At 54.1% G+C, this 13,804-nt stretch overlaps 1 protein-coding gene and 1 pseudogene across 5 annotated transcripts in view; one reads left to right on the top strand and one right to left on the bottom strand.

The window, feature by feature from the left end:
* Window positions 1-13,804, top strand: part of MROH1 (maestro heat like repeat family member 1) — a 51,610-nt gene that overhangs the window by 21,510 nt on the left and 16,296 nt on the right. For 3 of the 5 annotated variants that reach the window (XR_010794312.1, XM_066623969.1, XM_066623967.1), the window contains exons 18-30: window positions 2,364-2,416; window positions 2,992-3,099; window positions 3,594-3,713; window positions 4,595-4,717; window positions 4,878-5,024; window positions 5,131-5,157; window positions 6,214-6,336; window positions 6,728-6,807; window positions 7,347-7,482; window positions 8,590-8,685; window positions 12,279-12,383; window positions 12,876-13,011; window positions 13,527-13,639. Coding sequence is in view for 4 of the 5 variants with exons in the window: in XM_066623969.1 (XP_066480066.1) it covers window positions 2,364-2,416; window positions 2,992-3,099; window positions 3,594-3,713; window positions 4,595-4,717; window positions 4,878-5,024; window positions 5,131-5,157; window positions 6,214-6,336; window positions 6,728-6,807; window positions 7,347-7,482; window positions 8,590-8,685; window positions 12,279-12,383; window positions 12,876-13,011; window positions 13,527-13,639 (1,367 nt within the window). In the remaining variant the exon portion in view is untranslated. The remainder of the gene's footprint in view (window positions 1-2,363; window positions 2,417-2,991; window positions 3,100-3,593; window positions 3,714-4,594; window positions 4,718-4,877; window positions 5,025-5,130; window positions 5,158-6,213; window positions 6,337-6,727; window positions 6,808-7,346; window positions 7,483-8,589; window positions 8,686-12,278; window positions 12,384-12,875; window positions 13,012-13,526; window positions 13,640-13,804) is intronic. The other 2 variants (XM_066623970.1, XM_066623968.1) reach the window with 2 other exon arrangements.
* On the bottom strand, window positions 146-265 carry LOC136650099 (5S ribosomal RNA; annotated as a pseudogene).

Raw genomic sequence — 13,804 nt, forward strand, 5'->3', positions numbered from 1 at the left:
TCTTTTTGCAGGAAAACACAAACTATAAAAGCTCTAAAAAATCTGGAAATTCCATATATATGAGCTGGATTGGTATAGAGATATACAGCTGTCTACAAGAAAACAAAATGGTTGGCAACCTTCAGTCTCGAAAGACTATGGTATAAGCCTACAGCACCCGGTATTCCCAGGCGGTCTCCCATCCAAGTATTAACCAGGCCTGACCCTGCTTAGCTTCCAAGATCAGACAAGACTGGGCATGTGCAGGGTAACAGTTGCTGTCAACAGTTGCTTTTCCCTGGGGGCTGGGGATAAGAATAGGCCCTCAGTTTGGCTGTACTTGTCGTAAGAGGCGACTAAACAGCCACCGGGTAGATGGGACTCGTCAGCCTGGGAAGGCAGCTCATCTGAGAGAAGGAAAACTCTGATCCCAAACCTCCACTGCCTTGTGGTTACATGGAAAAGGCTTCAAGAGTCAACCTCGAGGCAAAATCAGGAGCTGGAGTCCCTGAGGCAGTTCATGGCTGAACACAGTCACATTCTGGCAACTCCTGCGGCGCTGCTGGAACCAACCGTATTGGCCTCTGCCTTTCCATTGGACTATTTCAGCGACGTGGAGAGGGGGGATTTGCTGCATGGGTAACAGCCTATCCTCCATACCTACTTTACCCAGGCTTCGTGCACTGGAGAGGACACTCTGTTCCAGAACCACCATTCAGAGCGTGACACCATAGTCTTCCTAGACTGAAGGATGCCAACATGTACAAGAAAACAGATCACACACATACAAAAGGGTTTAACAAAAGACAGATAATGGAGCAGGATATATCCATTAAGAACCATTTATGCCCAGAGGCTGGCCATTTCCTGACCACCTGACCCTGGCAGGATTTTCTGGAGTTCAGTAACTGATGTGATAAGTTCACTAGCTGGCCTAGCAGCTTTTGAATCTTGGGATACACAGACAATATGGATTGCAGGTGGCCAATATGGATTCTGATTTTTATGAGAAATAAACTTTATTTCTCCCACGATACGTATTACTGGGTGACTGAGCTCCAGTATGATGAGAGAGCAGAGCTCTTCTCCCTTCGCACTGTACATGTTCCTATATTTTTCATGTGTCACCCAGTTAACATTTTTCCTTAATGTAGAGCAGTGTTTCCCAAACTGTGGGTTAGGACCTCATTACTGGTGGGTGGGTCACGACCCACGAACTGTGGGTTGCGAAGTGCTGAACAGAGCTTCCAGTATAAAGACAGCTGATGGCAAGATCAGAAAACTACTTAAGGCTTGAGGCAATTACATAAGAACAGCCCCAGTGGATCAGGCCATTGGCCCATCTAGTCCAGCTTCCTGTATCTCACAGTGGCCCACCAAATGCCCCAGGGAGCACACCAGATAACAAGAGACCTCATCCTGGTGCCCTCCCTTGCATCTGACATAGCCCATTTCTAAAATCAGGAGGTTGCACATACACATCATGGCTTATAACCCGTAATGGATTGTCCAGAAACTTGTCCAATCTCCTTTTAAAGGCGTCCAGGCCAGATGCCATCACCACATCCTGCGGCAAGGAGTTCCACAGACCAGCCACATGCTGAGTAAAGAAATATTTTCTTTTGTCTGTCCTAACCCTCCCAACACTCAATTTGAGTGGATGTCCCCTGGTTCTGGTGTTGTGTGAGAGTGTAAAGAGCACCTCTCTATCCACTCTATCCTTCCCATGCTTGATGCATAATGGCCTTGATGCTATTCAAAAACCAGATCAATGCTAATTACTCTGCAAACAACTCAGCTTCTGGAGTTTGCAAGATAGCTGCTAATTGCCCTATAAAACAGCTCTAGCTGTTTTGCAAACTGCAGGAGCTGAGTTGCTTGCAGAGTAATTAGAAATAATCTTGCTAACCAAGGAGAAAATTGCACTACAAAGACCTCAGCTTATACAGTTTGCAAGGGGCTGAGCTCTTGCAGTTTGCAAGCATGTGTAAATTTAGAGAGAGAAATGTCTTAGCTAATGCCTCCTAATAAAAATTAAAAAAACAGATTTTTTTTTCCTAAGGAGAAATGGGAAAGAAAGGCGAGCATTTATCAAAGTTCATTAGGGCTGCCTCATTGAAAGAAGTGGACCATTTTTTGGTAAAGTCTTATAAAACTGGGTGGGTCCTGATAGTGTGTTTAAAAGTGCTTAAAAGTTTGGGAACGCTGACTTTTCCTCATGGGGAAGAGAGGCATGCACTCAGCTCTCAAGCTGTAAGCAAATAGGGCTTTTAGAGAGCAGCAACTGAAATGGGCTTGGTGCAGGGCCCTGCTGTCTCTTGGGCATGGCCACTTGCCCCAATCCTGCCCCTCTCTCCCACTCACCCCCTTCTCCTTTCTTCCAGCAAACACAAAAGCATCTCTGTCCCAGGAGAAGTGGGAGGAGCAGCTGCTCCAGGTAGGCGGACAGGTTGTGTCATGAACTTGAAAGGTTAAGGCTCTCTGTGTGCCAAGGGCCAGTGCAAGTGTGGGGTAGGAGGGTCTTGTGCATGGAGTGATCACCCTGCCTTGACGTGCTGAATTCCTGAGCTCCAGGGTGGCTCTGTGTGGCAGTGATGGGAAGATTCTCCAAGGATGGCCACTCTGGAAGGAAGCCCCTACTGTCGTCTTAGTCGACTCTTGTCTCTTGGCCAAGATGCTCACCTTTGGGACTCTTGCCTTGGTCTCCTCCTGTGCAAGCAGCAGAGAGAGGAGCTTAATTTGAACAGAGCCTGAAAAGGGGAGCTGAAGCAATGAGTTTGAATCCCTAAGCCTTTCCGGGGGGGGGGGGGAGCTTTTCATTCTCCTACGTTGTCCCTGTAAGTGCTTGTCTGGGGGCAGGAGGTGTAGGTGCTTGCTGGTCATGGCCCGTATATGCAGCGCTGATCCTTGTTGGACATGCCTGCAACTTTGGAGAGCACCCCTCTAAGGAGAGCCAGTGTGGCCTGCCTGGCTCTTGATGTTTGACTTCTGAACTCTTCTCTTCGGCCGCAGCTTCTTCAGCAGAGTCTGGTAACCGTCTCAGACGCAACTTGGACTTGTCAGTTGACTCGGGAGATGTGCAGGCAACTGAGCAGCTACAACGGCTCCCCGTCTGAGAAGGTCTGTTGCATGAGCAGAGCTGCTGTTGCCCAGGGACTGCCTGGGTGGGGGGGAGGGAGGAGAAATTTCCCCTGCTCAGCCTGTTGTGCAGAGGCTGCCTTGCTCTTGACTGCTGGCAGCATGGCAGGAAGTAGACTGGCTCTGCCAGTTCATATTGTGGGGGGGGGGGGGGAGAGTTGAGTGGGTGGATGGGGCAGTACATCTTGGAATTGTGCAGCTGAGTGCTCCCCCCTGGCCTGAGGTAGTGGCAAGTAAGGAGTAGAGGTGTTTGAAAATGGTGTTTTTTTTAAACTCAGCTCATTGTGTTCATTAAGACTTGGACTGCAACCCTATCTTACTCACCGGCAACAAGCACCTCTAGTAGCGGGTGTCCTTGTGGGCCAGTTCTGCACAGCTCCTGGCTGGCACAGTGGTGCGTGGCTGTTTCAGTTGCACTTGCACGCCTGGGCTGTCCTCTTCTAGATTTTGATCACGTTTGTCCCCCTCCCCCCCAGAATTTCCTTTACAAATGCATTGGAACCACTTTGGCCACATGCACAAACAAGGATCTGGTGCGGAAGCAGCTTCAGGATCTTCTGGAAACTGCTAGATACCAGGAGGAGGCAGAAAGGGAGGTAAGAAGTGGCGTTCCATAAAACACCTGCACAGCTCTCGGGGCTCAAGCTAGTCCTTGCTTTGGAGCTTGAGTTGTTCAGCCTGACTGCTTCTTTGCCGAGCCCATCTATTCAGAGTCCCCACCTGATGGGCTGCAAGGGATGCTGGCAGGTGCAGGGCCTTCTCTGTTGTGGCGCCATGTCTGTGATATCAAGTACATGAAACCTTGAGGACAACTCTCCTGTTGTGTGGCTTCTGGCAGTGCTTAAAGACACACTTGTTTCATTTGGCTTTTGAGGAGGGAGCAGCCTCCTAGGGACCCTTTTTAAATTCCTGTTGCTGCTTTTGTTATGTTAATGACTGTTTTTATTTTAATCTATTCTTGTATCTTTTTTAATGGTCTTATTCTAATGTCTTAATCTCCTGTATCCGCACTGCCTTGAGTACCAGAAAAGCAGGATGTAAATCTAGATCTGTATATCCCCAACTTCAAAGGGCAGGTGGGCTGTGATGTGGTTGTGCCCAGGGCCAGTCTTCTTTGGGGGGGGGGTTGGTTTTGGGGTGCACCCTCCCAGTGGTCTTGGTCTTCCACCAGCAGCTTGGAGCTTCCAGAGGCTGGTTACCTGCATGGAATTCTGACAGGTGTTTCATTCCCCAGAGTGCTGGTGCTGGGAACTGTCTGGGTGGCTCCTGGACCAAGTGGGCGCACGTGGCTTCCTCCAGTCCAAATCACGCTTGTGAGGGGGCCTTCCTTGGCGACACTTGGAGGACGGAGGCGGCCAGCCTTTGGCCCTGTGGGGGCTTAGGAAATGCCAGCAGCCAGTCCCAGGCTGACCCAGCAGGGCCTGTGTCGGGGCAGTGAGAAGAGACCGAGTGGGTGGCTCTGCTCCCTCCTCTGTAGGGATTGGCATCCTGTATGGGGCTGTGTGCAGTAACCTATCTGGACGAGACCCTGGCCAGGCTGGAGGAGTTTGTGAAGTCGGATGTCTTCAGGAAGTCTGCAGGCCTGTTCAGCATCTTCAAGGTGAGGGCCTCGTGGGGCTTCCTGAGCACTCTGTGCCTGCAGCAGCCTTTGTTCTCCAGTGTACGTGCCTGAGAAAGGACGCGCGGCCTGCAGAGGTAGCTGCAGAGCCAACTTTCCAGTCCTGCCAGCAGTGCCTTCTCAGTGCCCCCTCCGCTTGTAGGATCGCAGTGACCATGAGGTGGAGAAGGTCAAGAGTGCCCTGATCTTGTGCTATGGCCACGTGGCCCAGTGTGCCCCCAAAGAGCTGGTCCTGGCCCGGATTGAGGCGGACATCCTCAGGAACATCTTCCTCTACTTCCACACAAAGGTGAGCCTGGCGGCCTTCTTGCAGCAAGGGGAGGGTGGCAGAAGGGAGCCCTCCGTCCCGGGCCCCGGAATGCTGACTGCGTGTGTCTCTCCTTTACTTTGTTCAGGTTCTGGGGATAAAGGTAGAAACCAAGGTACAGCGTAAGGCCCCTTCCACTTGCACTCCTCTGTCTTCAGTCTCTGCCTCTGTCTCTTCACTGATAGGGAGGTGTATGCAGGCCAGCCCGTGTGAGGAGGGCAGCGCACCCCTGGCCCGTGCTTGTTCTGGGGCTCTGACAAGCCTCTAAATATAGCTGGACCTCAGCAAGTGTACCTCACGGGCCACGTGTGTGTGTGTGGAAGAGGAGGGTCCTTTCTAGGCAGCCTGAGGAATCTCTCGGGGATGCAGATACCAGTGTGGCCTGTAGGATGCCAGCCGTGGCAGGTGGTGACCTGAACTGCACCCTCGGAGGAAGAAGCGGGGTGTGCTGCTCTGTGGCCCAAGAGGCCGAGACTCTGCAGAAGGCCCTGCTGGATCTAGAGAGGGTCCCAAGGCCATTCCCGGGAAGGTCCTCTAGTGGGGCACAGAAGGGCCCCCCTCTGGTCACAGGCACCCGAGGAGGAGTAGTGGCGCACAGGCCAGCCCGCTGGGAGCTGTTGTTGGTCCTGCTCACTCGGGCTGCTGCCACTGTAAGGGTCAGAATGAGTCAGCTGCAGACCTGCCAATGTCTGTTCACTTCTCCTCCTGCCTTTTCCTGCGGTCCCTCCTGGCACTCCAGTTCAGGGGCACTCTCTGTCCCACCTTGTCTGTCCTGGGAGGAGGCCTAATCGAATTCCTCAGCCTCACTAATGCTCCTTTCTTCTGGGCTGTTGCTGTGACTAACCTGTGTCTGTGTGGGTCTCCAGGGGGCTCTGCTGATACAAAGCTGGTGGCCTCCCCAACCTTGAGGCACTTGAAGTTGGAGGAGGGGCTGGCACCCCACAAAAGATGATGGGCGAGGGGTGTGTGGGCACACACATGCAGTGCCAGAAGCCCTGGGTTCAGGCTTGTGCCACGCAGCACTTGCTTGCCTGTGAGCCTTTCTGGCAAAGTGCTGCTGGGGCTGCAGTGCAGGGGGGTCCACACCACACTGGGACGCCGAGGCCACTCAGGTGGGCAGAGGGTTGGGTGCCTCCCGCTCCTCCACCTCCCCTTCTGTCCTCACACCCAGGACCTGACGCTGAAGCTGTGCCTCATCCAGAGTGTCTGCATGATCTGCCAGGCCATCTGCACCAGTGCCCAGTCTGGGGACTTCAGCTTTTCCCGCAAGGCTGAGCTGGTTCTCCAGATGCTGGTGAGGACCTTGGTGGGCATGGAGCCGTGGTGGCTCTGAGTTGGGGGTGCAGAGAATAGCGGCCTCCCACTCCTTTCAGAGAACGCGGTGCTTGGAGCGCTCTTGACAGGCTCCATCGTAGCCCTGCCCGTCATGCCAGGCATCCTGGGATGTGGGGCATCAGGGGCGTTCCAAGTGTGCCTCACCTTGACACTGGGTTTTCCTTATCAGCTCCTTCCATCCAGAAGGGTTTTCTAGACTGGTGCAACCAGCCCCTCAGCTGCTTGCGCCACAACTGCTGCTGCTCTTCCTTAACCCTGCAGCACCGGCATGAATCCATCCCTGGACTAGTCTCCAGCTTCTGACCATGATTGACTGTGGGGTTTGCCTTGACTGTCTCTTTCATCCTCAGGACTTCATCAGAGCGGAGCCTCCGGACTCCCTGCGCACTCCCATCCGCCAGCGAGCCATGACGGCCTGTGCGCACCTGATGTATCCTTGCTCTCTGCCCCCCCCCAACTCCACCACCTCTGCTGCAATGGCTGGAAATCTCTGGCAGGGCTTCTGTGGAGAGCATTGGCCTTTGTCCTGCTTTCCTTTGGAATCAGAGCTGGTGCCCAGCACACTGACACTCTCGCCATAGTCCCTGAGAGCTCTGCTCCACCTGGGTCGGGTGGGGACCCAACTAGTCCAGCGTCTTCTCCCCACAGTGGCTTGTCAGTGCTTCCAGGAAAGCCACAAACAGGACTTGTAGGCAGCAGCCCTGGCCAGCTCTAACTGGTATTGCAAGAGACTGTGGCTGAGTATGGAGGCTTTGCTAAGCTGTGGGGTCTGGTTATACCTTGTTCCTCCCAACAGTCCGATTGGAATGTGTTGGAGCCCCCTCGGCCAGCAGTCCTTTTGTAGCTCTTTGTGGCCCGTGGTTTGGGGTGAAGCACTTCCTTGACTGTCCTGGCCTCCTCCCAGCCAGATGCATTCCCTGGAGCCCCCCGCGGCACATTCAAAGTGGCTGTCCTTGACTCGCTCTCTAGCGCCCTGGAGCCACCTCTGAGTGACACCGGCAAGGCCGAGCTGATTGAAACCTGCCTGAACAGTGTCCTCTGCCTGCCTCCACCAGAATCCCCAAGGGAGAGGGAAAGTTCAGTGCTGGAGGCTGGACAGAAAGAGGTACGACACACAGCTGTGTGTTCCTGGTAGGGTTCTCTGGGCTGTCCCAGACCCACCCTTGACAGTTGCTCTCGGGGGAGCACATGGTTTTGTGTGTGCGTTTAGGCAACCCTCCCACTTTCCTAACTAGGCATGTTGGGCGTGCAGAAGCAGCCAAGCAGTTCCAGGCCCTCCCCTTGAAAGGAGCTCAGGCCAGCCTTCAGAGCTGCTCCTTGACAAAACTGAGCCAGGGACGCAGAAGAAGTGAGAGGAGAATGTGGGCTTCATGACCACAGAGCTGCCTGATGCAGGACATGTGAGGCATTGCTGGAGCAGGCTGTGTTTTGCATTAGGCAGACCTTGCCTGGAATCCTGTGCCCAGTTCTGGGCACCATGTTTTGATAAGCAGGGGCAGGTCGGGGGGGCAGCGAAGATGGCGAGGGGCCTGGAGACTTCATCCTATAAGGAGCAGTCAAAAGAGCTCAGGGTATTTATCCTGGAGACATGAAAGGGTGAGATGAGGAGCTTTCAGAGACTTCATACAGAAGCAGTGGGCTGAAACTGCAGAGAAGTAGATTCAGGTTGTGCGCAAGGAGGAAGGTCTTACCTGGCTCTGGTGCAGCCTGCCTCGTGCATGCAGGTGTGGGAGGTGGGAAGACTGCCTGCCAGGGATGCTAAGCAGTCACCTGCAGTGAGCAGGGGTTGGATTAGAAGACCTCGCATGTCCCTCCCAATGCAAAGATTAGTGGTTCTGGCTCTGGGTTAGTGTGGTGGTCTTCCCCTTGCTGCAGACCATGTACTCTAGTGTAAATCTAGCTGTTTGCAGGGTTTCCTCTGATTTGTGGGACTGGGGCTGCTGCTTCTCCCCTGTTGCCCCTCAGACACAGGTGTGTCAGTAAAGCACTTGGGGCTGCTTTGAGTTTCACAAGAAATCCGGCAGTCCCCTTCCCCGGGAAGAAGCTGTTTTGACTTTCCTGGGACACTGCCACTTCTGCTGGGGGTGGGGGGAGAGCAGCCGTGTGAGCATAGCAGTGGGTTCCACCTAGTTGCAAGTACAGCCTGTGGCTGTCCGTGGGGGCCAGAGATCACAGGCAGACACTGGTTTCTCTTCCTTCCTTCCTTCCGCAGCGTCTGTGGTGCGACACCCTCAAGGCCCTTGAGGATTTGCTGAAGAGCCTCCTGCAGAGGCACATGACCCCTCAGAGCCTGCAGACCTTGTTTGAGGTAAGTGGAGTGCATGTTTCATGGGACGGGGCTTCGTGGGGAGCAAAGGAGAGGCACTGGCATGCTCCTTGCCAGTGGGAATGGTCTCTTTTGAGGCTCTTAGAGAGGCCCGGAGAAGTGCCTTGTGTCTGACCGGATTCTTTCCTCTCCCCTCCACTGTCTGGTGAGAAGCTGCATGCGGCCTGGTGGGAGTCTGTCAGAGCCCACACAGCCTTTTGAGGACAGCTGCTGTCGCTTCCCTGTCTGCAGTTGCTTGTTGTGGAAGTCGCGTTGGAAGTGTCTGGGGCGCTGGGTGTTCCGCCCCTGCCCTCGCGTGGGGAGGCACCCTGCTCACGGAAAGAATCCCATTCCATTGGTTCCTTCTCAACAGTCGCCCCTACAGCATTGCTAAAGGGGTGCTTCCAGCTTAGCTTTTCCTCCCTCGGTCTTTAGTGAAGATGCATTTTGCCTCTGTTCTTAATAGTTGCAAAACGTAAGCGCCCTCCCAACCTGAGGAACGTAGCAGAAGCCCATTCTTAACTAGCCGTCAGCATATCTTGGGCTGTCAAGTGCAGTCCAGGCACCTGATAGTGCAGGTGCTTCTCATGCCAAAATCCAATGGCCAGTTTACAGCCTGGCCACAGAACCTGGAAAGGTTGCAGAAGATCAGTGGCCCAGTGGCTGGTCTTGCAGATTTTGCCTCCTTTTCTCCCAGCAAGGAGGGCTTGGCCTTTTCATGCAAGGGAGAATCCATGGCACCTTAAATTGGAGGCTCAGATTCTCTGCACTTTGCAAAGAAAAGAATGTCACCTCCCTGCATTTGGCCCACTGCAATGTCTTGGTCCTAGGAGAACCACCAGTTCCTTTTTGAAAGTGCCAGTGACCAGAGCAGCTGCTCCCTTAGTAGCAAGCTGAAAAGGGTGTCAGGGAAGGTCGGGGGGGGGGGGGAGGCTGCCTAAGGAAGTCATGTGCATGCACTCCTTTCTGCTCCCAACATTTTTCTTTACTGCCTTTTCCACTCCTCTCAGCAGCTCTATGGAGAAGTTGGATGGTTTTTTACCACTGCCACCACCTCAAGTTGCAAGGGGGTCGGGGGACTGCCTAGGAAAGCACTCTCCCAGGAAAGCACTGAGCCCCAGTGCTTTGTATAGAAAATTGAACCCTCAGTACCATCTGCGGGGCAGCAAGATGTGACAAACCCACTGATTCAACCATGAATATGGTCCAGGCAATCAGGGTCGAACTGGAACTAGTTTATTTAGAACAGCAGTTCCCAAACTGCATCGTAGCCCAATTTTTGGTGGGCTGTGAAAGTGACAAGGCTGATTAGGCGATGTGTATCGAGGGTTAAACAGGCTGGGGTGGCTGCTACCCAGTCACCATTATAGCCACACCCTTTGGCATTCATAAATCAGTCTGCAGCAGCCTCTAGGCAACCCCAGGCTACCAGAATGGTCTTGAGCCGGTGAGTGTGGAGCTCAACAAATGCTCCAGAAGGTGGTCCCCCCACCATAGTGAAAAGGATAAAAACAGAGGCTTGAGAACCCCTTTTAAAGTCTCACAACACTAGGTGGGTCATAACACTAGGATAAGGGTGGACATTTTATAAGAAGTAGGTCCTGGTGCTAAACAGTTTGGGAGCCACTGTATTAAAAGTCCAGAAGAAAAGGAGCTGAGCAAAATGGGGGGTGGGTGGGGGAGAGGTGGGGAGGAAAAGCACCAGCAGGCTGGTGGCAAAGGTGTGAACTCAGTTGAAGGCCCAAGCTTTTGTGATGGCTGCAGGCTGGGGCAGCACCAGGGGGTGGAGCTGGGAAGCTAGTCAAGAGCACTGCCAACCACCCCCATCCCGCCACTGGTGTCACTGGTTGGCTGGCTTGGTGGGATGGAGAAGCAAACTAGTGAAGAGAGAATCGATTGTCTAAGTGCCTTTAGCTAGAAAAAGGGTCCCTAACCCAGCTGTAGGCAGCACCCAAGGGTGCAACTCAGCCCCAGTTGGCACATCGGGCATGGCACCTATGCAACTCCTTGTGCTGAGCTGAAGCCACCACTCATCACCCACTGGAGGAGTGGGGCCCTCTTGGCTTCTCCATCCTGCTCCTTGGTGTGAGCAGGCAGGCTTGGCCACCCAGGGGCCACCTCTGTTGCTAGGCAGAGTGGCTGACCCAGGCAGGAAATGGGACCTTTTGGACAGACAAAGGCTGCTGAACCTGCTCAGGAGTTTCTTGGGAATGGGGTGTCCACAAATAAGCAGAAAGGGAAAAACCAGGGCATTGGGCAGAGGTGGTCTGCCGCTGGAGCTCTGTAGAGCAGCAGTTTGGCCAGCTCGACCCACTTCTCTGCCCAGGCTACAGACTTCTTTGGGGCAGGCTGCGCGCGGGGCAATTCTATGCTTGGGATCATTAGGAAGGGTATTGAGAACAAAAGGGCTAGTATTATAATGCTGTTGTACAAATCTATGGTAAGGCCACACCTGGAGTATTGTGTCCAGTTCTGGTCGCCGCATCTCAAAAAAGACATAGTGGAAATGGAAAAGGTGCAAAAGAGAGCGACTAAGATGATTACGGGGCTGGGGCACATTCCTTACAAGGAAAGGCTATGGCAGTTGGGCCTCTTCAGCCTAGAAAAGAGACGCCTGAGGGGGGACATGATTGAGACATACAAAATTATGCAGGGGATGGACAGAGTGGATAGGGAGATGCTCTTTACACTCTCACATAATACCAGAACCACTTTAGTGGATGTTTAGGGGACATCCACTAAAATTGAGTGTTGAGCGGGTTAGGACAGACAAAAGAAAATATTTCTTTACTCAGCGTATAGTCGGTCTGTGGAACTCCTTGCCACAGGATGTGGTGATGGCGTCTAGCCTAGACGCCTTTAAAAGGGGATTGAACAAGTTTCTGGAGGAAAAATCCATTACGGGGTACAAGCCATGATGTGTATGTGCAACCTCCTGATTTTAGAAATGGGTTATGTCAGAATGCCAGCTGCAAGGGAGGGCACCAGGATGAGGTCTCTTGTTATCTCATGTGCTCCCTGGGGCATTTGGTGGGCCGCTGTGAGATACAGGAAGCTGGACTAGATGGGCCTATGGCCTGATCCAGTGGGGCTGTTCTTATGTTCTTATGGAGTGTGACTTGCCACCCCGGATGTGACTGTGCAGAAGCCACAAGGGCAGGTTGCCTGCCTGTAAACCTGTGTCCCTTGAGTGATTGTCTGTGCAGTTTTGTGCCTGGTCCACCTGTTCTCCCCCCCGCCGCAGGGCAGTCTTCACCTTTGCCTTGGGTGGCGTGCATGGTGCCTCCCGCAGTGAGGGCCAGGGCGGAATGCAACACATCTGTGTGGGTGACCAGTCGAGCAGGGTGTCAAGTCTGTGACCCTTCTCTTTTTCTGCATGTGCTTGAGCTCCCAACAGAGCTGGGGGGGGGGGATGTTGGATCTTCTGGTGCTCCCTCCTTGTTTGTGCCTTCCATGGAGCCAGGCAATTTCGAAGCCGCCTCCCTTCCAGAGTTGCAGCTTAGTTGCCCTGTGCTTCTCCTGCCACCCAGCGACCCTGCATGAGTGCTGCCTTCTGGGCTGTCCCTGGCAGCTCCTCTTCAACTCTGTCTCCACAGCACCTGAGCCCCTGGACCAGGTCCGCCAAGGAGTGCGAGCGGGAGGCAGCAATGGACATCAGTGCTGCGGTTCTGGCGTTCTATCGGGAGAAACTTATTGTCAGTGTGAGTGCAGCCCCTGGGCTCATCCCGTCTCCGTGAAGGGTTGGGTGGCTGCTTGCTTGTCTGATGTAAGTGGGGGGGGGGGGGGGTCAGTGCCATGGGTTGCCCAGACGGCTCCCTCAGCTCTTCTGGTTCCCATCACAGGCCAGAGCTGGGCTGCATCCTGTGGGGTTGGGCCGAGGGCTCTAGCCTGGGTGAGCCCTGTGTGCAAACATGAGTACAGGCAGGCCCCGTATCTGCAGATTCAGTTATCCACCGGTCTCTCCCCGGCACATTCCATTACCTTTGTTTTTGTGTGATGGTGCTGTAAGTGCTGGTGTTCGTTAAACCAAGTGGCCCCCTGCCCCCCAGCATGACCCCTTGACCAGGTTTTCCCATGCCAGAGGTGGGGTCATCAGTCACTTTGCTTTTAACTGGAGTGGGGGTAGAGCAGGTCTGCAGAGAGGGGCCCAAAGGTCCTCAGCACACCCCCTTGACTTCTGTCTCCCTGCTTAGGCTGTGGTGCCCTTTCACAACCTGGGGCTGCTGATGGCGCTCTTCTCTCCCCGCTGCACCGACTCCCTGGCCAGCGTCCGCCTGCGGGCTGTGGACTGTGTCTACTCTCTGCTCTACATCCAGCTGTCCTATGAAGGTAACAGTCACTGGCAGTGTGGGGGAGGGGCTGATGGGGACCTTCCTGCGACTTGTGGCATCTGTTCCCCCCACGCACTTTGCTGCTCGTGTGGCTGGCGGCCTTTGGCGGGCTAGTTGGACCTGCATGACCCTGAGCTGCAAGGGGTGCTTTGGCCAGAGGCCTCTGCTGCAGGCTGTGCTGGTCAAACACTCCTCTGCAGAAGCTGGTTGGTGTCTGTTCTCAGTATTCTCAGTGGAGCAGGGATCAGGTTGAAGGCAACTCTCTGGCCAGCAGAGGGCGATGTTTCCTCCATCCAGTGATGGCGTCCAAAGCCTTCTGTTGCTCGAGACACAGAGCTGCACTGGTGGGGGCTTCTAGCTTTCCCTCTTGCTTTACAGGACAGAGGGTGCTGAAGAAGCCTTGGGGGGGGGGGGGTGGCCAAGGAAGGCTTGCTGTGGTGTGCCAGCTGGTGAAACTCCTCCTGCAAGATGCCTGGTTATTTTAAAGTGAGTGGCTGGCAATTCTCCCTGCAGGGTTTTCTCGGGATCACAAGGATGAATCGGTGGAGAAACTGAAAGCCATGAAACTGGGGCTGAAGGACCCAGATGTCAGTGTTCTCTTCCAGGCCTGCTGCAACATTGCCAAGGTAGGGTCCCAGGTGCTCCTTTCCTCAGTTGCCTCCTGCAACGATGAGAGGCTTCAGTTGGGGCTGGAGATGGGGGGTACTTTGCCCCTCCAGGCAGGTTTCCTTCACAAGAGCTGCTTGTCCCCCCGCCTGTGCTGAGCCGTCATCCCCTGCCTGTGGACTGGA

This window comes from Tiliqua scincoides, chromosome 4 (assembly GCF_035046505.1).
Source record: "Tiliqua scincoides isolate rTilSci1 chromosome 4, rTilSci1.hap2, whole genome shotgun sequence".
In the NCBI taxonomy this organism is placed as follows: domain Eukaryota; kingdom Metazoa; phylum Chordata; class Lepidosauria; order Squamata; family Scincidae; genus Tiliqua; species Tiliqua scincoides.